Genomic DNA, 22,522 nt, shown 5'->3' with positions numbered 1-22,522 from the left:
TGGTCATTACAAAGACACTTTGTTTGTATACAGGTATACAGTTCAGAAATCCTGCATTTAAAATGTATAGGATGCAAGGTCAAAAGACATGCTTTCAGTTGCTGTTCACATGAGGCCATACAGGGAGGCAAATGGGTTTAATCCATCTACATCTACAAGATTTTGTTTCTCAAAACCTCTCTTGCCTGGCTGCTGTTGGCCTTGAAAGGAAACCCCACTGGCAAAAATCAGGTGACTGTCTCTTCCCTCCTGTGACTATCAGCTGCACAGGGAAGAATTCCGAGTGCCCACATAGTCTGATTTAGGAGTACTCTCTTGACTCCAATCGCTCTAACTTTCTTAATGTTTCAACTGGGGATAATGTTCCCAGCTCAGATCTTTGGTAGAGGGGGGATGACCAATTGAATGTTCTAATACACTTTTATTTTTATTTTTACTTACACACACACACACACACACACACCCACCCACCCACCCACCCCCCCCCCCCCCCAAGCGGGAATCAGCAGGGCTGTATGAGACTGTCATATATTTTTATTTAACTAATATGCAAAGGTAAGATGGAGTTTATTGTCCTGGGCAAGGAGGACCTTTGGACTACAGAATCTGCTTGGTGACTACTTATCTATGTAGGCTGGTGGCAGCATACCTTGAGGTGGGGCAGTTGCCAGGGTCCAGAGCTTCTGGTGGGACCCCCCAATGCCACCCACCAGCTTCTATTCCTCCATCCACTCTGTCCGCAACCTGTACTCTCAGCTGCACATGTAACACCACTTGGGGGTGGGAATGTGTGCCGCCCATGTGGCTGGGAGCATAGGTGGGGGAGAAGTGAGGAGGGAGGGAAGGATGCATGGGGGCGGTGTGGGAAAAGGGATGCATGGAAGGGACATGGTGGTGGGTGATGATAGGGGCCCACATACTCTCTGTCCAGAGCCCCTGAAAACCTGGAACCAGCCCTGCTATCTATTACAATTTTCCCCCGCCTTTCCAAACTTAGGGGTGGTTGAAAGGGAACATGGATAGCGACACTGCTGCAGCTAAACAGGCCTATGTCAACTTTGTGCTTTGAGAAGAGACTTCCTTGGAATCCTACAGTGCAATCAGACAGAGAAGTATATCTTTTTAAGCCCACAGATTTCAAGGAACTTAGACTGTAACTGCGCTGCACTATTGTCGCCTTAGATTCAGTGATGGAAGTAAGAACAGGTGCAGATATAATGTATGCATGAAGATTGTCTCCTTGTCTTGGCCAGCACTTTCAGCAGAATGAGGTTTTGTCTGAGAGATCTCATTAATTGTTTCTCTGTTTCAGGAACTGTATTTCAAGAACCTGTCCAAACAGAAACAGAAGCGAGTCATGGAGAAGCATGGGAACAACCGGAAACTCCGGGTTTGTGTCGCTACCTGCAATCGGGCGGATTACTCCAAGCTGGCCCCGATCATGTTTGGCATTAAGGCGGAGCCACAGTTCTTCGAGCTTGACGTTGTGGTTCTAGGCTCCCACTTGATTGATGACTATGGGTAGGACAATAATTTGTGCGTTTTTAAAGTTGTGACAACCGCTGCCCCCCTTCCCTGACCACCAGGAAGGTTCATTCATGTTTATTTGAAGGCAGACTGGCAGCAGCTGGTGGCAAGCGAGAAGGTCGGCAGCTGAGCCGCCAGGCTGCCAGAGGGGAGGGGGAAAGCGCCGGGAAAACCCGTTGTGGGGGAAGAGGCTTTCTTGCCCCGCCTTTCCTAGAGCTCATTCATTTCCATGTGAAAATGTGCTTTGCCACTAGTTCTGTATAAAACGTAAAATTCTTATTAGGCAGAGTATGAGGATGGGAGAATCTTTGTGAACAGCCTAGTATCAATGTCCTTAGTTTTTGGGTTACAGTTGACAACAGGGTTTTTAATGAAGATTATAATACAGTAATAAATGGAGTGCTGTGTGGTTTCCGGGCTGTATGGCTGTGTTCTAGCAGCATTCTCTCCTGACGTTTCGCCTGCATCTGTGGCTGGCATCTTCAGAGGATCTGATCCTCTGAAGATGCCAGCCACAGATCTGAAGATGCCAGCCACAGATCCTCTGAAGATGCTAGCCACAGATGCAGGCGAAATGTCAGGAGAGAATGCTGCTAGAACACGGCCATAAATTCCGGCTGTGAAAGCCTTTGACAATACAGTAATAAATGTCTTTACATAATGATAATGGTGAATATGTATGTTTGAGGTTGTGAGTTCTTTGTTCTTGTTGGAGTATGGGTCGGCACTTTAATACTAAAAGTAATTCATCTTATTTAAAGAGCTCCCTGCTTTTCTGGTAAATGCTGTAATTAATGTCACAGTGCAAAGCAGAGTTGTGTCTCTATCAATATTAGCAGTCAGGTTATTTTTTAACTTTGGGTAGCTGTTGCATTTACCCACTTGCAAAATTTAACATTGATTTTTCCGCTGTCACTGTTGGACACTTATGCATTGCATCAACTGAGCCAATAGTAGAGCACAGAATGTGCAAGACTATTTAGGAGCAATTGTACTTCTAGGAAAGTATCATCAGCTAGCAAGAAATCACAGCTTGAGTGTTTTCCCATCCATTATTATTTTGACAGAATGCAGTTGACCCAAGTATAAGAGATTTGGCCAGAGATCCACGTTTACCTTTCTTGCTTGGACAACAAAACTAAGTCCTTTGCTGTTTTCATTCATTATCCCAGCCACAAAAATCATTATCCCAGCCACAAAAATAGATTATCATTGAGGGGAATGCATCACTTCACTCTTATAGTTAGAAAGAAACATATTTATTTTATTTTCATTGTAATTCTTGTTATCCCTGGTCCCATTTCCTGTTGCTGGTAAAATTGGGACTAAATATAGATAACGGTTCCGGAACGTTTATTAAAATTGTATCAACAAAATTATATCCTGCTGCTATGAGTGCAAAAGGGTCTTTTGATTTTCTTGCTTTTCACAGTTGACTGTGTTTTAATTTGAGGGAACACTTTTACTCCAGTTTCTATGTTGTATATTATCCACTAGAGATTATGCACTTTTACTCCAGTTTTTATGTTGTATATTATGCACTAGAAAAGCATACCGCTGAATATTTTGGCTAGTTGTAAGGAATTGCCCCTGTTCAAAGGTTTGGCTGGTCACCTGCATGGCAGTAGAAAAAGTTAGATCATGTCAGTGTGGAGTAGCTGTTAAGAGCAGGTGGACTCTAATCTGGAGAACTGGGTTTGAATCCCCACTCCACCACATGAGCGGCAGACTCTTATCTGGTGAACCAGATTTTGTTTCCCCACTCCTACATTTCTGTTTGGTGACCTTGGGCTAGTCACAGTTTGTTCAGAACTTTCTTAGCCCCACCTACCTCACAAGGGCTGTTTCCGCACGGAGGCGGAAGGGGTCGGGTTGGCGTATTCCACGCCAACCCGACCCCTCTGGGACCGTTCGCATGAACGGTCCCTAACGCCCGTCGTCAGGCGACCTTCACCAATCCCTCGTGACCCTCCAGCGTCGCCCGAGGCCAGGGGACCCTGCCCTGTGACTGCTCGGTCGCCAGGGCAGAGCGTCCCCAGGCACTGCTGACGGAGAACCGCAGGACAGGTAAATGAGGGGAGAGCCTTGGAGCTGCTGCGTTAAGCCGCGGCAGCGGCTCAAAACGCCGTTTTCTGAAAACCTCGCTTCCCCAAAGCGAGGTCGGAAAATGGCAGCTTCAGCTGGCCCGGTCAGAAGCCGGAGCAAGAGATGGTCTTGACTTTCTTGAAGCGCCTTCACCTAATCTTGAAATGGCTCCCTGGGGATGGCGTTTTTGCCGTCCCCAGGGCGCTATATTCCACCCGTGCGGAAGGGGCCAAGGTGTCTGTTGTAGGGAGAGGAAGGGAAGGAGTTTGTAAGCCGCCTTGAGTCTCCTTACAGGATAGAAAGGTGGGGTGTAAATCCAAACTCTTCTTTTTTTGAGCTTGGATCTCCACATAGCAGCACATAGGAGAGGCTGAATATTTTCTCCGATAGTTGTTTGTGCATCAGTTTCAGTGGAAGAACAACATGGTATTTGAAAACATGGTTTAACCTTGATTTAGAAGGAAAATTAACATGTCCCTGTAAATTTTCCCAAGAGGAGAAAAAGCAAATTGATTTTCAGCAACAGAGAAGCCTAAATGAAAAGGGTTACAAAGCCGGTCTCTCCCATTAAATTGTAGCTGAAGCAGCTATATTTGGTTGGGAAAAAGAAGAATCAAGGAACAGTTTGTAATGTGTACTGCCATATCAAGAATGCTTGATGCAGTTTTCTTAAGAGGAGAAATCTATCATTACGAATATTCATGGTAATCTTTTGGAAGAATGCAGTTTCAGAACTTTTTGGTAGGAGATCCTATAAATTTTAATAGGAAAAAAAATGACCTGGGGTCAGAATAACTGTGCAATCCAAAGTTGGGGTGATCCTTGTGCCAGGGCCTCCAGCGCGAAGCAACCTAGGATGGCCACCCACACAGAGGCACTGACTTCAGTGTGCCGTGTGCTTCAGTAGTGCCCGAATTCAGAAGTTGACCCCATGGGCTGGCACTCCTCTACCAGACAAGGCTGTACCAGAGGCAAAGCCAACTTTAGTCAGCTCCCAGAGCAGTTTCAGCCCAGGAAAGCGCCCTTTTTGCAATGCAGGCTTATGCCACGAAAAGGTGGGTGTAAGTCATGTCCAACAATGAGCTTTCCCAAGAGAGAAAAGCATTTCTCTTTCTCTCCTGGCACTTTCACTGTGGTTTGCCTCTTTGGAGATGCTGCTATCTCAGGTAGCTGCTTTAACTCCCCCCAACCCACTTCTAAAGGGGCTTCCTGTGATGCTGTCTATCATTAGTATTATTGTCATATATATGTGTGTGTGTGTGTGCATGTATATATATACACATGCACACACACACACATATATATTAGTATTATTGTCAGAAATGTATTTTGATACGTCGGTGTGTCCTTGTGCAGCTGAAACCTGTTCCCCTCTTCTTCTTTCCAGTAACACGTACCGTATGATCGAACAAGATGATTTTGACATCCACACCAGACTACACACCATAGTGCGAGGAGAAGATGAAGCATCCATGGTGGAATCTGTAGGTCTGGCCTTAGTCAAGCTCCCGGATGTGCTCAACCGCTTGAAACCCGACATCATGATTGTCCATGGCGACAGGTTCGACGCTCTGGCGCTGGCAACGTCGGCTGCCTTAATGAACATTCGGATTCTTCACATTGAAGGCGGAGAAGTCAGCGGGACCATAGATGACTCCATCAGGCATGCTATCACCAAGTTGGCTCATTACCACGTGTGTTGTACGAGAAGCGCCGAGCAGCACTTGATATCCATGTGTGAAGACCACGACCGCATCCTCCTGGCGGGCTGCCCTTCCTATGATAAGCTGCTATCTGCCAAAAATAAGGACTACATGAGCATTATCCGCATGTGGATAGGTAGGTGTCTGTACATGCGCAGTCCAAGCCTATGGCTTGGGACACGTCCAGTCAAACATTGCTACGAAGGTTTTTGCAGTGACCTGCAAGACTGTGGCTCTCCAGTCTTCTACTGGTCTGTTGCCTGCCTCCACCCTCAGCCGACTTCCACCACCCAGCCCTGCGGCATCCGGACAAACTCCGGTCCTGTGCGCTCAGCTTGGCCCTCCTGGGATAAGTGAGGCCAGGAACTCTTGATCCCAAAAACACATATTGTTTTGTGCTTCTCCATCTTATCTTCACAACTAACCTGGGAGGTGCGCAACACTGAGAGAGAATGACAAGTCCAAGGTCACCCAGCCAGCTTCATGGCAGAGAGGGGATTTGATCCTGGGTCCTCTTTCTAACCATTGTTCCCCATTCCCCTGTTTCATCTAGTTTGATGCTGTGATTAGAGAAACCGAAGTCAGATTATAGAAACTGAAGCTCAGCTGTAGAGTTTGAGGGGTGTCTGGGGGCCAGTCGCTCTGTCAGCCAAACTTACTTCATTGGGTGGTTGTAAGGCTGAAACGGGAGAGTCAGGCCCTGAATGTTCTTACTGGAAGGATAAGCTACAGATCTAGATAGATTCAGATAAATCAGTTAATTGGTGTTGACAATAGAAGTTCTTAGGTCTAAATTTGTCCTTATCCCTTGAGAGATAGTTGTTTACTAGCTGTCGCTTCCCCAATAAATTCCACCAATCTCTTGCCTCTTCTTTTTGTAAAAGATATGGGGTTCTGACCTAGTTAGCCCAGGCAACCCTGATCTTGTAGATCTTGGAAGCTCAGCGGGGTCGGTCCTGGCTGCTATTTGGATAGGAGACCTCTAGGGCAGGGGTAGGGAACCTGCGGCTCTCCAGATGTTCAGGAACTACAATTCCCATCAGCCTCTGTCAGCATGGCCAATTGGCCATGCTGGTAGAGGCTGATGAAGTACAGTTCTGAATCTATCCCACCTACTCTAAGGCTGTTATGCTGAGGCAGGCAAACCACCTCGTTAGTCTGTTCCCTTGAAAGCACTAGTGCAGTGGTGGGGATCCTATGGCACTCCCGATGTTCATGAACTACAATTCCCATAGCTTCCCCACCACGACCCTAGTGCAGTGGTGGCGAACCTTTGGCACTCCAGATGCTATGGACTTCAATTCCCACCAGCCCCTGCCAGCATGGCTAATTGGCCATGCTGGAAGGGGCTGATGGGAATTGTAGTCCATAACATCTGGAGTGCCAAAGGTTCGCCACCATGGCCCTAGTGGGTCTCCATAAGTCAGATGTGACTTGATGGGAAAATATATATATATATTTTAAAAGATATGTCTGTCTTCCTTCTCCCTTTTTCAGTACATTTGAGACTAAGTGCTGTCAGGAATCCAAATAGATAAATGAATGTGCTAAAAATAATCAATGAGCCTCTAAGCAAAACAAATCAGATCTTCCCTTTGGGTGGGTTTTTATAATTCATGAAACGGTCAAACTGATTAATGACTTGGGAATTAAACCGTCTTATTTTACAGTGAGATAATTTGCCTGCTGTTCCTTCTTCAGCTTGAGAGGCTTTTTAAAAAAAAACCTGTATATTTTTCTCTCTGCTTTCATAGGCGAGGATGTGAAACCAAAAGACTATATAGTTGCTTTGCAGCATCCTGTGACCACGGACATTAAACATTCCATAAAGATGTTTGAATTGACCTTAGACGCTCTCATCTCCTTTAACAAGAGGACCCTGGTGTTGTTCCCAAATATTGATGCAGGTGAGCATAGAGGAGTCTTACTCAAGGGATCGAAAAGTGGAGGTGGTTTTGCTACACTTCTCATCCTGCCAGACCTTTTTGTGTAATGAACATCTAGTACTTGGTGGGGCTGTACAGTTTCCCCTAACAAACAGCCATTGTTAAAAGTCCTGGTTCTCCGCTTCTGTTTGTAAGGGAAATGGTCAGGATCTGTCTCAGTGTGTTTGCCTCAGTGGTCGAATGTTGTCATTGAGCATTAGTGACATTTGTATTGTCAAGGCTTTCACGGCCAGAATCAACTGGCTGTTGAGGGTTTTCTGGGCTGTGTGGCCATGGTCTACTAAGAACATAAGAACATAAGAACAAGCCAGCTGGATCAGACCAGAGTCCATCTAGTCCAGCTCTCTGCTACTTGCAGTGGCCCACCAGGTGCCATTGGGAGCTCACATGCAGGATGTGAAAGCAATGGCCTTCTGCGGCTGCTGCTGCTCCTGAGCACCTGGACTGTTAAGGCATTTGCAATCTCAGATCAAAGAGGATCAAGATTGGTAGCCATAAATCGACTTCTCCTCCATAAATCTGACTTCTCCTCCATAAATCTGTTTTTTTGCTTCTGACGTTTTTTGCCTGCATCCAGGGCTGGCCTCATCAGAGGTGTGCGTTTCTCTCTGTGACGCTGTGGAGTAGGGGAGCAAAAACTACTAGCCATGGCAACACAGCCCCAGAAAACCCACAACAGCCAATGAATGGCGTTGAACCATGAATGGAACTTATTCAGAATTTCTAGTGCTGTCGGTCGCGATAAGCTCTGTTGTGCTGCAGTTGATTATCAAGAATGCTCAGTTAACCAGCCTTACCCCCCAAACAAGCTCCTCCCCCTCAACAGCCGTACCCCTGCTTCTTTGAGTGCATGCGTACCCCACTCCCGCCTCTTCATTAGAGCCATCATGCTAGCTTTATTTTAATTGGGGAGATTGTCCGGTTAATGTATGGTTAAAAGCCAGAAAGGCCTAACTGAATGCACGGAGCTTTCTCATCTCTGCCATTCACACTGCCACTTGCTCTGAAATGGTAAGGCGAATCGTCTGTACACCTTGCAGCAGAGCTTTGCCAATAGCAGCTTCCCTGTAGTCGTGGTTACACTCATAGTGGCAAACGGTGCGCAGAATTATTGTGTGTAACACGTGATCAAATTTGGGCCTCTTACTATTCTGCTGTTGCTTTTCCTTGCAGGGAGCAAAGAAATGGTTCGGGTCATGAGGAAGAAGGGTGTTGAGCACCACCCGAATTTCCGAGCGGTAAAGCATGTGCCGTTTGACCAGTTCATTCAGCTCGTGGCTCATGCTGGTTGTGTGATTGGGAACAGCAGTTGTGGCGTGAGAGAAGTTGGGGCATTTGGAACCCCTGTCATCAATCTGGGAACCCGACAGATAGGGAGAGAAACAGGTACTGTGTAACGTACCTCTTCTGTGGCCCTTTAAAATCAGCCAAAACTTTCTTGGACTAGAGTCCACTTTGCAATTTAGCCCACTATGGGCAGATATATTTGTGTCTGGATGTGTTTTGTAAGTCCTGTAGGTTACCTTCCTGTATTAGTTTTCATAATTATTTTAAAAATGTTAAAAAGTACTACTGGTAAATCTAGATGGTTGAATATCTAGAAGGGAATAACATGAGTGGGGTTTGGGAGGGAGGGTGGGATTGGGAGGGTGGGTGGGTGGGTGGGTGGGTGGGTGGAGGAAAGATTCTGAGAGAGAAAGGGACCACCTCTCAACAGTTCTCAGATCCAAAAACTAGAAACAAGGGCCCCTCCCGCACACACAAAATAATGCGTTTTCAAACCACTTTCACAACTGTTTGCAAGTGGATTTTGCTATTCTGCACAGCTTCAAAGAGCACTGAAAGCAGTTTGAAAGTGCATTATTCTGCATGTGCGGAATGAGCCAAGGTCATGGGTGTTCTCTTCAGTCCCCAGACTTTTGAGCTCAGCTGTTATCTCTGGCTATCCTTAAAGCTGACTGAGAAATAGGAGTAGATAAGAGGAAGGAGATATGAAAAGGGAGCCATTTTGACAGACCTCTTTTGTTCCATTCTCTTAACGAAGCTCATTCCATTGGGTAGCAGCCCTTAAGGTGAGTTTTATGAAATGTGGGGCAAAAGGGATTGGGTCTATACAACTGATTGCAGAGGTCCATCCTCCTTAGGAACAAAGTCTCAGTACTGCTGGATGTAGCCAGGAGGCTATATTTAGCTGACCACCATACCACAGTAAAGCTTTAGTTTAGAAGATTTAACCTGGCTGGGAGCAGCAGTGGCGTAGTGGTTAAGAGCAAAGGAACTGGGTTTGATTCCCCGCTCTGCTGCTCGAGCTGTGGAGGCTTATCTGGGGAATTCAGATTAGCCTGTACACTCCAACACACTCCAGCTGGGTGACCTTGGGCTAGTCACAGTTCTTCTGTGCTCTCTCAGCCCCACCTACCTCACAGGGTGTTTGTTGTGAGGGGGGAAGGGAAAGGAGTTTGTAAGCCCCTTTGAGTCTCCTATAGGAGAGAAGGGGGGATATAAATCCAACTCTTCTTCTGTTACTGTGCCTTCGACCATGCTGTGTTTGACTTTTAATCTCAATATCCACTGCCTGCCCATTGCCAACAAATATTTTTGAAAAAACATCCCAAGACCAGAATTGTTCTGTTGAATGAACCCAGCATATCTGCCTGCAGTGCAGTGTCTTCTCTATTCTGCCCAGCACAGCATCTGCATTTGTAGCAATGAGCTGGTACAAAAAAGGGCTCTACCCAGCTCGAGCAGTTCTTTGCTGGTGCTTGCAAAGAATGTCTTTGGCATTCAAAGCAAAGTACTTTTCATTGCAAGGTTTATTCCTGTAGCACTCATTGATATTACAGGGGTTTTGTTTTTTTTCTCCAGGGGAAAATGTCCTACATGTTCGGGATGCTGACACCCAAGATAAAATACTACAAGCCTTGCATCTCCAGTTTGGCAAACAATACCCTTGGTGAGTACCTGTAGCCATAGAAGTCACTGACCTTTAACAAGCTTTTTCATGAAGCATTAACTCACAATGGATGTGCTCTGAGGCCCACTCCACATGGGCTAAAAACACCGCCCCTGGAATGGTAAAAATACTTCGCATGGAGGCAGCACCGTGCTCCCCCCCACCCCACCCCAAACTGGCAAGGAAACACTGTTTTTGAAACTAATTCAATGAACAAGTCTTTTCAAAAACAGCATTTTGCACCCAGTGCTGAGCAAACCTGGTGCCACTTTTAGGCACCTCTGTTTTGTTGGCAAACTTATCTTCTCTTCCCTGCGGAGCTCCGCAGGGGACACACCTCCTGCACTCTGCTCCCCGAGGCATTGCCATGGCCATGGGGCGTGTCCCCTTGTCCCTGCGGAGCTGCGCAGGGAAGAGAAGGTAAGTTTCTAAACAAAACGAAGGCGCCTCCACAGGCTGCGGTGGCTCCGGGGCCGCCCACACGGAGTGTGTGAACAGTCCCAGGGCTCCACCAACATCATGTATGTGTGGAGTGGGCCTGTATGGAGTGGGCCTCAGCTGGCATTGCAAAACCAGTCTCGTTCAGTGATTAAGGGAGTGGCAGGATCCTCTGCCACATTCACATCTCATTGTGTTTGGTGGGGCTTAATCTCTGGTTAACATTTCACTTTTGCCACTGTGATCTGTTCTGGCTCCTTTGATCAAATGGGAAGCAAATGACCTAATTCTAGCTGTATAATGTTAGCCATTTGCCTTCCTATAGTCAGTGCATTCAGCACCTCAAGATAGCTTTCTCACAGATACTATAGGGCCGTGGTGGCAAACCTTTGGCCAATTGGCCATGCTGGCAGGGGCTGATGGGAATTGTAGTCGATAACATCTGTAGTGCCAAAGGTTCGCCACCACTGCTATAGGTCATTCTGATAGTCAGGCAAGATTTTACGGAATCTACAAAAACTTTGTGTCCTCCTTTATCACAGCGTAGTTTATAAAAAATGGTATTCAACGGACTGACTGCTGGACCAATGTTTATAAGATTGTATCCTTTAAGGTGTCTAATATGTAAATAGTAATAAGGGAATTTTGCTTGCTGGTCATTTTCCTTAACTAGTTTTGCAAATCATGGCAGTTCAGTGTATGAAATCTCCCCCCCCCCCCCCCACCCCTTCCTTCATTTTAAGGGCTTCTGCAGTAGACAGCTTCTTTATTACAATCCTAGCCAACCAAACAGAAATAACCCAGGGGACAATCCTGCCAGAATTAAGTACATGTTTGTTGGTATGCCAATTCAAAATGTATTTTCCCTGTGTACACAAAAATCTGTAAGTTATTGCTGTTTAGAAGTCTTTAACAAACATATAGGATAGTTAGATTTGATTATAATAGCACCTTACAGACCCACAAGAGTTTCAAGGTGTAAGTTTTCAAAGGGCACGTTGACTCTCAACATATACCCTGAAATGCTTGTTCATCTCTGAGATGCTGCTGGACTCAAAAGTGTTCTACTGCGGCTAGCATCTGAAACAGTAAATTTATAGGATGCATTTTCTGATGTACCTTTGTGTTGGCCAGTAAGATAAGCACAAGCTTACTTTAGGTTGTCTGCTAAGTTTTCTTTCACATATTACTGTTACTGTCCTCTGATGTTGCAGTTCAAAGATATATGGAGATGGAAATGCTGTTCCAAGAATTCTAAAGTTCCTCAAGTCTATTGACCTTGGAGAACCTCTTCAGAAGAAATTCTGCTTCCCTCCTGTCAAAGAAAACATCTCCCAAGACATTGACCATATATTGGAAACCCAGAGTGCCTTGGCAGTGGATCTGGGTGGAACAAACCTTCGGGTAGCAATAGTCAGCATGAAGGTAAACATTAACTGTAACCCAGGGATGAGGAATATTTTGGGGATTGTACCACAAAATTTTAATTTTTTTTAATTCTAGAGAAAGTTTACATTTTTCTGCTCACTATTTTCAAGCAAGGCCTTATGAACTGTCTTAAAACTTAAGTACAGTTTGAAAAAGTGGATTGGGTCCAGCCGTCTTTTTCACTCCATTTTCTGTTTTCTATGAAGAAGAGCAAAAGCCATGGCAGAATCAGATGGGTGGATGTTTTTCAAGCTAGCATGGTGTAGTGGTTAAGAGCAGGTGGACTCTAATACCGTGTTTCCCCGAAAATAAGACAGTGTCTTATATTAATTTTTGCTCCCAAAGATGCGCTATGTCTTATTTTCAGGGGATGTCTTATTTTTCTGTGTTCTGTTCGTCGGGCATGCTTCAAAACAAAAACTTTGCTACGTCTTACTTTCGGGGGATGCCTTATATTTCGCACTTCAGCAAAACCTCTACTACCCCTTATTTTCAGGGGATGTCTTATATTCGGGGAAACAGGGGTATGCAGAACCAGGTTTAATTCCCCAATCCTTCACATAAGAGTTGGACTCTTATCTGGTGAACCAGATTTGTTTCCCTGCTCCTACATTCCAGCTGGGTGACCTTGGGCTAGTCACAGTACTCTCAGAACTCTCCCAGCCCCACCTGCACCTTGTGGGGAGAGGAAAGGAAGGAGTTTGTAAGCCCCTTTGAGACTCCTTACAGGAGAGAAAGGTGGGATATAAATCCAAACTCTTCTTCTAAGCTTCAGAGCAGACACCACATTTTACATTGTGCCCCAAACACTAATCACATTTTTTTCATTAAAATACTAGAGTACAGCATTTGCAGGCACCACCTGTAGATTAAATTATGGTCTGATTCTTGCAAGCAGAATAATGTTCTATTGTACAATAAATTGTCACAGACATATTGTAAATTAACACAAACTAAAAAATAGTACTTTAGCCTGTAGTTTATGATCCAGAATGACTAGCAAGTTATAAAAATCTGAAATCGTGGTTTACACATAAGGAGATGCGATCCTGAGCAAAGTTATGTCATTCTAAGCCCATTTACTTCAGCCGACTTGGACAAGTGTAACTCTTCTTAGGATTGTGCTGTAAATGGCACTTTAGGCATGGTTGTATGGGTTGCTTTCTAACAACATATAACCTATTAAGGCAAAAATATTTCAGACTTGTTTCTCAATTCACTTTATTCTCAGCATTCTATCCCGCCCCCTCCCCCCCGGCCTCGTTTTTAACACATTGTGGGCATAAATGGATGCTTTTCTGAATTCAAAGAGTTTTAAGCATCTGAATCAGCAGTTTGAAGTGAAATTACCCTTGACCTAAATATATTACACGGGAAATAATCTGCAATATTGAAGATACAGAGGTACTTCATTATGCATCACTGATACAGCTACAGCAATTTTTTTAAGTCAATCCTAGAAGTCACAATAATATTAGCTAATATGGTGTTCATTACTGTCCATCAGTTAGATGTTACTGCTGTTCAGTTGTAGCATGGATTCACCACTGTACTTAGTATAAAAGAAAATTACATTATCTAGTATTGGTGCTCAAGGAATACTTACTTAGACACAAGGTTACTAAAAGAAAAGGAACATACACATAACATTCAAACACATTTAAAAATGGAATGGGAATGCCTGCTGCGCCAGTTAAGTGTTAAATGAGTCACGTAAGATTCCAGTTTATGAAAAACACTATGGCCCCTGAGCCAGTAGTTGCTCTGAAAATTCCTGTGAATCCAACTTCATCTGCACACCAGAAGGCAGGCCAATGAGTGAATGAAGGCAGAATATTCCTCTAGGGCACTAGAGAAATTATAAAGATTATGCATTTTGAATAGACAGTTAAGATGCACACACACAAAAGCATATGTGGTTCACATGTACAATTTCACACAAATGTGTTGTATTTCAGCAGGAAGCCATTTTTGTGATAGGGCTGGCATATTATTGATGAACTGGGGAGTATAAGAAGAAACCCTGTAAAGCAAATAGCACGATTTGTCATACCGAATTCCCATGAAGGCAAAAAAGAAGGAATTGTCTGAATAAAATATTATTATTATTATTATTTTATTATATTTTTATACCGCCCCATCCCCAAAGGGCTCTGGGCGGTGTACAACATGTAAGACAATACAATTAAATAGCATTTAAAATAACATTTAAAAGCAGCAATAAAATCTCCTAATACATTTATCAGATATAGCCCAGATTGAAATTTAATTTAAGATTCAAGATATAGATTAGTTGGCGTCCAGCGTTCCAGTCATATAAATACGCAGTCCATTTGGAACAGTGGCAAATGTGTGTTGACGAATCAATATATGCATGGCCTAGGAGCTCAGAAGGGATGTTTGCATTCGGATGTTTCTTGTGAGAACGACTTAAACTAAATATCTGGCTGCATAAGCCCTCGCTGCTGAATAAATAGTTGTCACAAAACAAAGTGAAGATCTCTCACACAGAGACATATCTTGTCTGAGAAGCCAAGATGGCAGCTGGATGTATGGAATGTGTAGTAACAATGGAATACCATGTTCAGCAGAATATGCAGTCTCTTATGTGCTGAAGTTTTCCCTTTCCTTTGTAGGCTATATTGATCTTCTGCTATTTTCCTCCCATCTGTATGGTATGGGATGCTCAGGGATAGGGAAACTACTCTTAAAGCCCAGATAGGCCGGATCTCTGCCTGTTTCGCTTGCGCTCATGTACATACCCTTCTCTGTCTTTGCATAGCATTCATAATCATGTGTTCTCACACTCTTTGACACAGGCTGTGGAGGAAACCATGGTTAATATAGAGGAGGAGGGTGACTGAGAAAGTCCGAAGAAGGCTTAATGGTTTTTCCTCTCCCTTAGGGTGAAATAGTTAAGAAATATAGCCAACTGAACCCCAAAACCTACGAGGACAGAATACAGTTGATCCTTAAAATGTGTGTAGAGGTTTCCTCAGAAGCAGTAAATCTGAATTGCCGAATCCTGGGTGTGGGTAAGTTTAATGAGCGTGGTATTTGCCTCCCTTATGAAACAAACCACCTTAAAAATTGTGTTTTACATAACCGTGTTGGAACTGCTTTTGCCATTTGTTGAAGCAACAGGTTTAAGAAATAAGCTGCGTAACGCATTGGCTTACGTTAATGCTGATGCACAGTTCTGTAATTCCACGCCAGAAAGCTCTTTGTAGTAATTTGGCTAATGGTGTAGTAGAAGCATTTCTACTACCTCTGGATTGGATTAACTCTTAAGGACAAATAAAAATGCCAGTGGAGAACAAAGGACTGTGGTGAAATGGGTAATTCCATCCCTCTCCTGAGTCCCTTCCACTGTCTTTCTGATGGTTAAATATTTGTGCTGGTGTCTTTTTAATGTATACAATGTAGATACAAATATGGGTCCCAACTGAGTTTCCCAGTGGTCATTCACTCTTCTGGATCTTCGTGCTTTTGTTGTGGCACAGCGGAAAGAGTGAGAAAGCCCACTGATGAGAGAGAAACTTCAGCTTATATAGGGTTGCCAACTCCGAGCTGAAAATTCCTGGAGATTTGGGAGTGGAGCTTTGGGGAGGTGGGGTTTTGGGAGGGGAAAGGCCCTAATTTGGGTATGATGCCTTAGAATTTGCCCTTCAGAGCAGCCATTTTCTCTGATCTTTGTAGTCCTGAGGTGAGTCATAATTCTGGGAATTGATCTGTGTAGTACCCTCTGAAGCTGAGTACTCATTTTACCAACCTCGGAAGGATGAAAGGCTGAGCCAACCTTGAGCAGGCTAACTAGCACCAAAGCAAGAAATTCACAGTGCTGGTTTGCTATTTTCAAGGAATTATTAATGTACTCCTCCCCAGCAGTCTGAAGCACTACCAGACATTATACTACCAGATCAGGCTATAGTTTGTTGCTGTTGAGTAGTGATGAGCCTATAAGGTTTCTGTTGTTCAAAAGTTCAAAAGATGCAGTTCTTTACATGGCTTTCTTTAGAACCGTGGTGGTGAACCTTTCAGATGTTATGGACTACAATTCCCATCAGCCCCTGCCAGCATGGCCAATTGGCCATGCTGGCAGGGGCTGATGGGAATTGTAGTCCATAACATCTGGAGTGCCAAAGGTTCGCCACCACTGCTTTAGAAAGACGTTGTTGCAGAATGGCTGGGTCTTGATGAGTTTTTCCTTAACCTTTCTGTTTTTCTTTCTTGATGCATGCGTTGGGGCTCAGGCATTTCTACAGGTGGACGGGTCAACCCCCGAGAAGGCGTCGTCCTTCATTCCACAAAACTTATTCAGGAGTGGAGCTCTGTTGATCTGCGGACTCCAATATCAGACGCTTTGCACTTACCCGTGTGGGTGGACAACGATGGCAACTGTGCTGCTTTGGCAGAGAGAAAATTTGGGCATGGAAAAGGAGTGGAAAACTTTGTAACTCTCATCACTGGGACAGGTATCTATACCCTTTGTCATCCAGCAGTGCTAGTTAATGGCAGTCTCCAGTCCCCCTCAAATTTGACACGAGTCCTGACTTTCTTAAACGTTGCATGCCATTATTTGTCATTTGAATCTGATCCATTCCACCTTCTGGCCAGGATATAAGGGCTGATAGAGCTTCATTCCCTTATGTATCTGATGAAGTGAGCTTTGACTCTCAAAAGCTTCTACCCTGGAAATGTTTGATAACTTATAAGGAACTGCTGGACTCAGATTTTGTTCTTCCTAATTATGGCACTATTGATGGTGACTAATGTAGAAATGGAGTGCAGAAAGTCTGGCCATGGTAGAGAATGCTGAACCGTATCAAAGGGGCAGCATGGGATCAGCAGAGTTCTGAAGGGTTTCCAACTCTACAGCCTGCCTGAAGGTGAACCATTTTTTAGGGGTCACATTAAACAATGTGTTTGGCAAACGCATGCAGAATGTTTTACCTGAGCATGTTAAACGTAATATGCTCATGCATCTCCCTCTAAATGTGCCATGCTGATGATATGTTTGCTGAGCAGCCAAAGATCAGCCAGGACTTCATGCATTTATCACCATGTAATGTGCAAAGCAGTTCTTGGAAGTGCCCTTAAGCCATAGCCAGTTTGTGATTCTATAGGATTTTCAAGGCAAGAGACAAACAGAGGTGGTTTGCTGTTGCTTTCCTCTGCATAGCAACCCTGGACCTCTTGGTGGTCTCCTATCCAAGTGGTATCCAAAGCTGACTCTCCTAGGTTTCACATAATTCAATCCTAGCTATTGTCTGCAGGACATGACAGCAGTCTGCATGTTAGATTATGGTGTGCCTTTTCAAGACAGCACTTTTCTGAGAAACAAAGCCAAGACTGTGAACTTGTGGTGGGAATGTACCCCCTTCCCCGTGAATGGATAAACAGGGACATCTCCAAAGCAGTTCGAGAAAATGTTGAAAAAGGCATCAGTCCTGTAAGTGTCGTTACGCTGTTCAGGGAAAGAATCACACATTGTCGTGATCTTTTGTGCATTGAGGAACAGAAAGAAATGTAATTTGGTCTTCAGTTGACTCTGAGCAGTAAAGTACTTGGTTTTTATTGTTCGATCCATCTCGTCAGATCTCCAAGGGCAGCTTTCAAACAGTGATGTCAGACAGCGGCTTACTTTATGTGTTGATTTGGTTATGGCTCTGTTTTTTAATGTTTGACAAACAACTTCTGATACTGGTTGTGGTGGGTTTTCCAGGCTGTGTGACCATGGTCTGGTGGATCTTGTTCCTAACGTTTCGCCTGCATCTGTGGCTAGCATCTTCAGAGGTGTATCACAGAGGGAAGTCTGTTACACACTATGTCCAGACTGTGTGTGTAACAGACTTCCCTCTGTGATACACCTCTGAAGATGCTAGCCACAGATGCAGGCGAAACGTTAGGAACAAGATCCACCACACCACGGCCACACAGCCCGGAAAACCCACCACAACCAGTTGAATCCGGCTGTGAAAGCCTTCAACAACTTCTGATATGTTAATATGAAAGTGGTATTAAGTCTAATAAAAATCTGTCTCTTGGGGTGCTGTTCTATAACTGGGGTACCACCCAGAGAAGACACCGTCTCTGGTTGCTACTTACCTAACCTCTAAAGGGGCACCTGAGGCAGTTTCTCAGGTAAAAATATCAATGCTTTCTGATGTGTGTTTTAGGCCCCAGCATCCTTTGCTGGATGAGTTCTTTTTCTTATTTTTAATTTTCCCTTCCTTACAGGTATTGGTGGTGGAATCGTCCACCAAAACGAATTGATCCATGGAAGCTCTTTTTGTGCTGCTGAACTTGGGCATATCATGGTAGCCTTGGATGGTCCCGAGTGCCTTTGCGGGAGCCACGGCTGCATTGAGGCCTACGCTTCTGGGATAGCCTTGCAGAGAAGCGAAGAAATTGCACGATGGTAGGTCCAGGTCTTCCTCATTGATTTCCAGGATGTGCTATAAAAATTGATCCAATTTGTTAAAAAATCTGCAGTACTCCCGCTTAAAATTAACTGTAGAACCAGAATGCCACCTTGTGTTGTACTCTTAAGGAGAAAATCACGGCAAGACTTTCCAAAGCACCCCTTTCTGATTTGTCTGTGTTGCCGGTGGCCAAGCCCATGCAGAGCTTGTCAGAAAAAGCCTGTTCAAAGAGCTGCTTTAGATGTGCACGCAAATCCAGATGTGCCCTGTAGTCAGGCACTCTAATCCACATTATGCAACTTGAGGGGGAGCAGGCTGTTCCTGCAGTTCAGAAGAACCACACGCTCAAGCACACTGCATGAGACATCACACAAATGCTGTCAGCGGAGCATGCAGGCTGGCTCTTAGGAGTAGACTTACTGAATGGTATTGCTGAGGGATTATTCCTGTCTTTTAGCCTGAGGTTCTGGAGTCTTTCTCTCTGTGTGTGTTGCAGGGGGTTGGACTTGGTGGCCCTTGTGGTGTCTTTTAACTCTATGATTCTATGAATTTTTTTTTAATTTGTGTATTAAAAATATTTGTACCCCACCTTTCCTTTTGGCTTTCAAGTTTGAAGCCTTCCTACAGTCAAAAGAAGCTTTTTCAAAACAGTGCATTTTCTGTTGACAAAGAACCATTTTAAATGCTGTTGACGAAGAACCATTTTAAATGAGAAGAAGGCTACTTGGGCTCGAAAAGGCTCCTTTGAGAACGGCAGGATCCAACCAGGGGTTATCTATACCAGGGATGTCCAACTCTGGCCAATTGGCCATGCTGGCAGGGGCTGATGGCAATCGTAGTCCATGAACATCTGGAAACCAAAGTTGGACACCCCCAATCTATAAATTTCTAAAGCATAGTTATTAATCCGGTTCCACTGTTTCCTTCGGATTCTGTATGTGACAATTATGAGCCCAAATTTCCTTCCTGTTATACTGTGGGCTGAAAGTAGCAAACCATCCATCTAATGATGGTAGTTTTCCATTTTAACTATTTGTTCATTTTCATTCCATTTTAACTATTTGTACTTCGTTTCTTCATCCCACCCCCTGCTTCATCCCCAACAGAAGATTCGTTGTTAATGGAAGGTATGTCTGTAAAGAAGGAAGAGACAGTAACAGCTGCACATCTCATTCAGGCAGCAAAATTGGGAAATGTGAAGGCTGAGCACATCGTTAGAACAGGTAAGAATGCTCAGACGAGTCAGAACACTCTTTGTTAGAATCCCATCTAGTGATCAAGCTGGGTTGAGACTCTTGTTGTGTTTATAGGGCATTGTCCATGTTCACAGCACTTTACTGAGCAATATTAGCCCAAAACAAAACAACAAGCAGTGTAAGATGAGGATGTAAACGTTTAAGTTTTGCCGTTGTGGAGATCAGGCAAGACAGGATGTCTGTGAGAAAACACATGGGGCACTTTCGCACAGGCAGAATAATGCACTTTCAATCCACTTTGAATGCACTTTGCAGCTGGATTTCACTGTGCAGAATAGCAACATCCACTTGCAAACAGTTGTGAAAGCGGATTGAAAGTGCATTATTCTGCATGTGCAAAAGTGCCCTAGGAGAAGTGAAAGGTGGTAGGAAAAGGTGGGTTAACTCCACCAAAGAAGCCGTGGCCTTCAATATGCAAGACCCAAACAAGGCCATCCATCATAGGACATTTTGAGAATTGTTAATTCATAGGGGGCCCATAAGTTGGAAGTGACTTGACAACATATGACACACATGATTGTTGTTCCAAGGGGAAGTGAGTCCATATTCCTCTGGATGTGAGTAGAGACATGCTTCCTGCTGGGAAGTTAACTGTATCCAAAAGCAACATACAGCCATTTTCCAGACAGTCTAGGGGACATCACTGTTCTTTAAAGCATGTCCTGATGGTTGTTTTCTATGTTCTTTGTTGGATCCTGTTAACATCAGGCCTGTCCACAATTTAACAAGTCATATGTCCTTTTAGGACTGAATGTTAGGACTGATTTGGTATATGTATGCGAAGTGCCTGATTGCAGAGATACCGATGGGCAAGGACCACGGTTTATGAAGTCTTGGGCAACCAAGTCTAGCCATGTGCCATAAAGGAAGGCAAGGCCACTCCTTAGGCCCATGGTGGCGAACCTTTGGCACTCCAGATGTTATGGACTACAATTCCCATCAGCCCCTGCCAGCATGGTCAATTGGCCATGTTGGCAGGGGCTGATGGGAATTGTAGTCCATAACATCTGGAGTGCCAAAGGTTCGCCACCACTTCACCAGCCAACATGTCTTGACAGAAGATTCTGCTGATTCCAGATAGTTTACATGGAGCTTTTCTCACCAGTTAGTACACACGAAGGCCTTAGCAGAAGATGGAGAAGAGCTGCAAGATCGTGGAGTGGGGCTAGGGTTGCCAGCTCTGGAGATTTTGGGGGTGGAGTTTGGGGAGGGAAAGGACTTCAGTTGGGTATAATACAATACAGTTCACTTTCCAAAGCAGCCATTTCTTTAAGGTGAACTAATTTCTGTTGCCTGGAGATCAGTTGTAATCCTAGGAGATCTCCAGCTACCACCTGGAGATCGGCAGCCAGGGGTTTGAACCATTTTTTCCTGCACTTTTTGTGTCCAGGTTTAATAGACTCAGGAACTTTTGGAAAAGCTGAATCCCAGTGTGTATATGGCGGGGGGGGGGGGGGGGGTTTTGGGGATGATCAAACATTTTCAGGTCTATTACATCCAACTCCAAAAAAAAATCACCCACCCCCAAATTCCATGTGGGTCTCAGAGGCAGCAGGTGGGGCAGAGTGTTCAACTCTGTAACGCCTGCTGTTTAAAAGACCCAGCCGGCTTGCCAGCAGGTAAGTAAGGGGGAGAGGATATTCCCCCTCAGTTTTTGTTGAAATGGCGGTGAGGCCAAAGCAGCCTGAATAATGCCAAAAAAATTGGCATTATTTGGGATCTGTTTCTTTGACTCCCTCAAATTGCCATCATTTGGTGGGGTGAGGGACAGTATTTGGGCAGGGTGGGGTTAGTTCAGCTTTGCCAAATGTACACCCCTATTGGCAACTGTTGGAGGGCCAGAATAAATGTAGCTTCAGCTTGCCACAGCTGTGATGAGAGACTTTATAGCTTTATGTTGAAACTGGGAAAAGGTGCTTTCTAGTTCCATCTTTGTTCAAGAGAAACAGTTAGAGAGCTTTCATGGACAGAAACCTCAGTCTTGTTCTTCGCAGTGCATGCCCCTCTCAAACTTTTAATGATTTAATGGTTCGAATCTCTCTGTTTACTAAACAGTGAAACTGACAGGTGGTAAAAAATGTTCTCTGTAAAAGTAAGATATTCCCAGTGAACAAAAACAGCCCTCACCACAATGACATTAGGTCTGCTCTGAGTTGTTCGGTGGAACAGACTGTACCTTTCTTTTGGACAGTTTTAAGTGGCCTGAGAGGGGCATGGTTGCTCATGGTGTGTAAGTTCATCCTGTTGTTTTTCCTGATAAACAAGGTTAGTTTATTCCTGCATTGTTTTGGAACCTGACCAAACTGGACAGGGGAACCAAATAAACGCTGTATACCACAGGTGTCAAACTCGTGGCCCTCCAGATGTTATGGACTACAGCTCCCATCATCCCCTGCCAGCATGATGCTGGCAGGGGATGATGGGAACTGTAGTCCATAACATCTGACATGAGGCTTGTTTCCTATACTACTCCAACCAAATAAGCGCTGTATACCACAGGTGTCAAGCTGTGACCCTCCAGATGTTATGGACTACAGCTCCCATCATCCCTGCCAGCATGATGCTGGCAGGGGATGATGGGAACTGTAGTCCATAACATCTGGAGGGCCGCGAGTTTGACACCTATGCTGTATACTCAACCGCAAAGCCTTTTCTGGTTTTTTTAGCTCCCTGAAAAAAAATATTTTAGTTCCTTGAAAAAAAAGAACTTTTTTTCAGCTCCTTGAAAAAACTGTTGTTTTTTTATAGTCCTTTATAATCC

General features: G+C 44.5%; 1 protein-coding gene across 1 annotated transcript in view; it reads left to right on the top strand.

Annotated features, from left to right (window-relative positions):
* Positions 1-22,522, top strand: part of GNE (glucosamine (UDP-N-acetyl)-2-epimerase/N-acetylmannosamine kinase) — a 30,905-nt gene that overhangs the window by 5,022 nt on the left and 3,361 nt on the right. The window contains 11 exon segments of the mRNA XM_048503350.1: positions 1,313-1,521; positions 5,000-5,451; positions 7,070-7,222; positions 8,435-8,647; positions 10,127-10,214; positions 11,867-12,077; positions 14,986-15,115; positions 16,334-16,555; positions 18,321-18,474; positions 18,476-18,501; positions 19,612-19,728. Of these exon segments, the coding sequence (XP_048359307.1) occupies positions 1,358-1,521; positions 5,000-5,451; positions 7,070-7,222; positions 8,435-8,647; positions 10,127-10,214; positions 11,867-12,077; positions 14,986-15,115; positions 16,334-16,555; positions 18,321-18,474; positions 18,476-18,501; positions 19,612-19,728 (1,930 nt within the window). The 5' untranslated portion in view covers positions 1,313-1,357.

This window comes from Sphaerodactylus townsendi, linkage group LG07 (assembly GCF_021028975.2).
Source record: "Sphaerodactylus townsendi isolate TG3544 linkage group LG07, MPM_Stown_v2.3, whole genome shotgun sequence".
Classification (NCBI taxonomy): Eukaryota; Metazoa; Chordata; class Lepidosauria; order Squamata; family Sphaerodactylidae; genus Sphaerodactylus; species Sphaerodactylus townsendi.
Note: the sequence above shows the minus strand (reverse complement) of the source record. Positions and strands in the feature narration are given on the sequence as shown.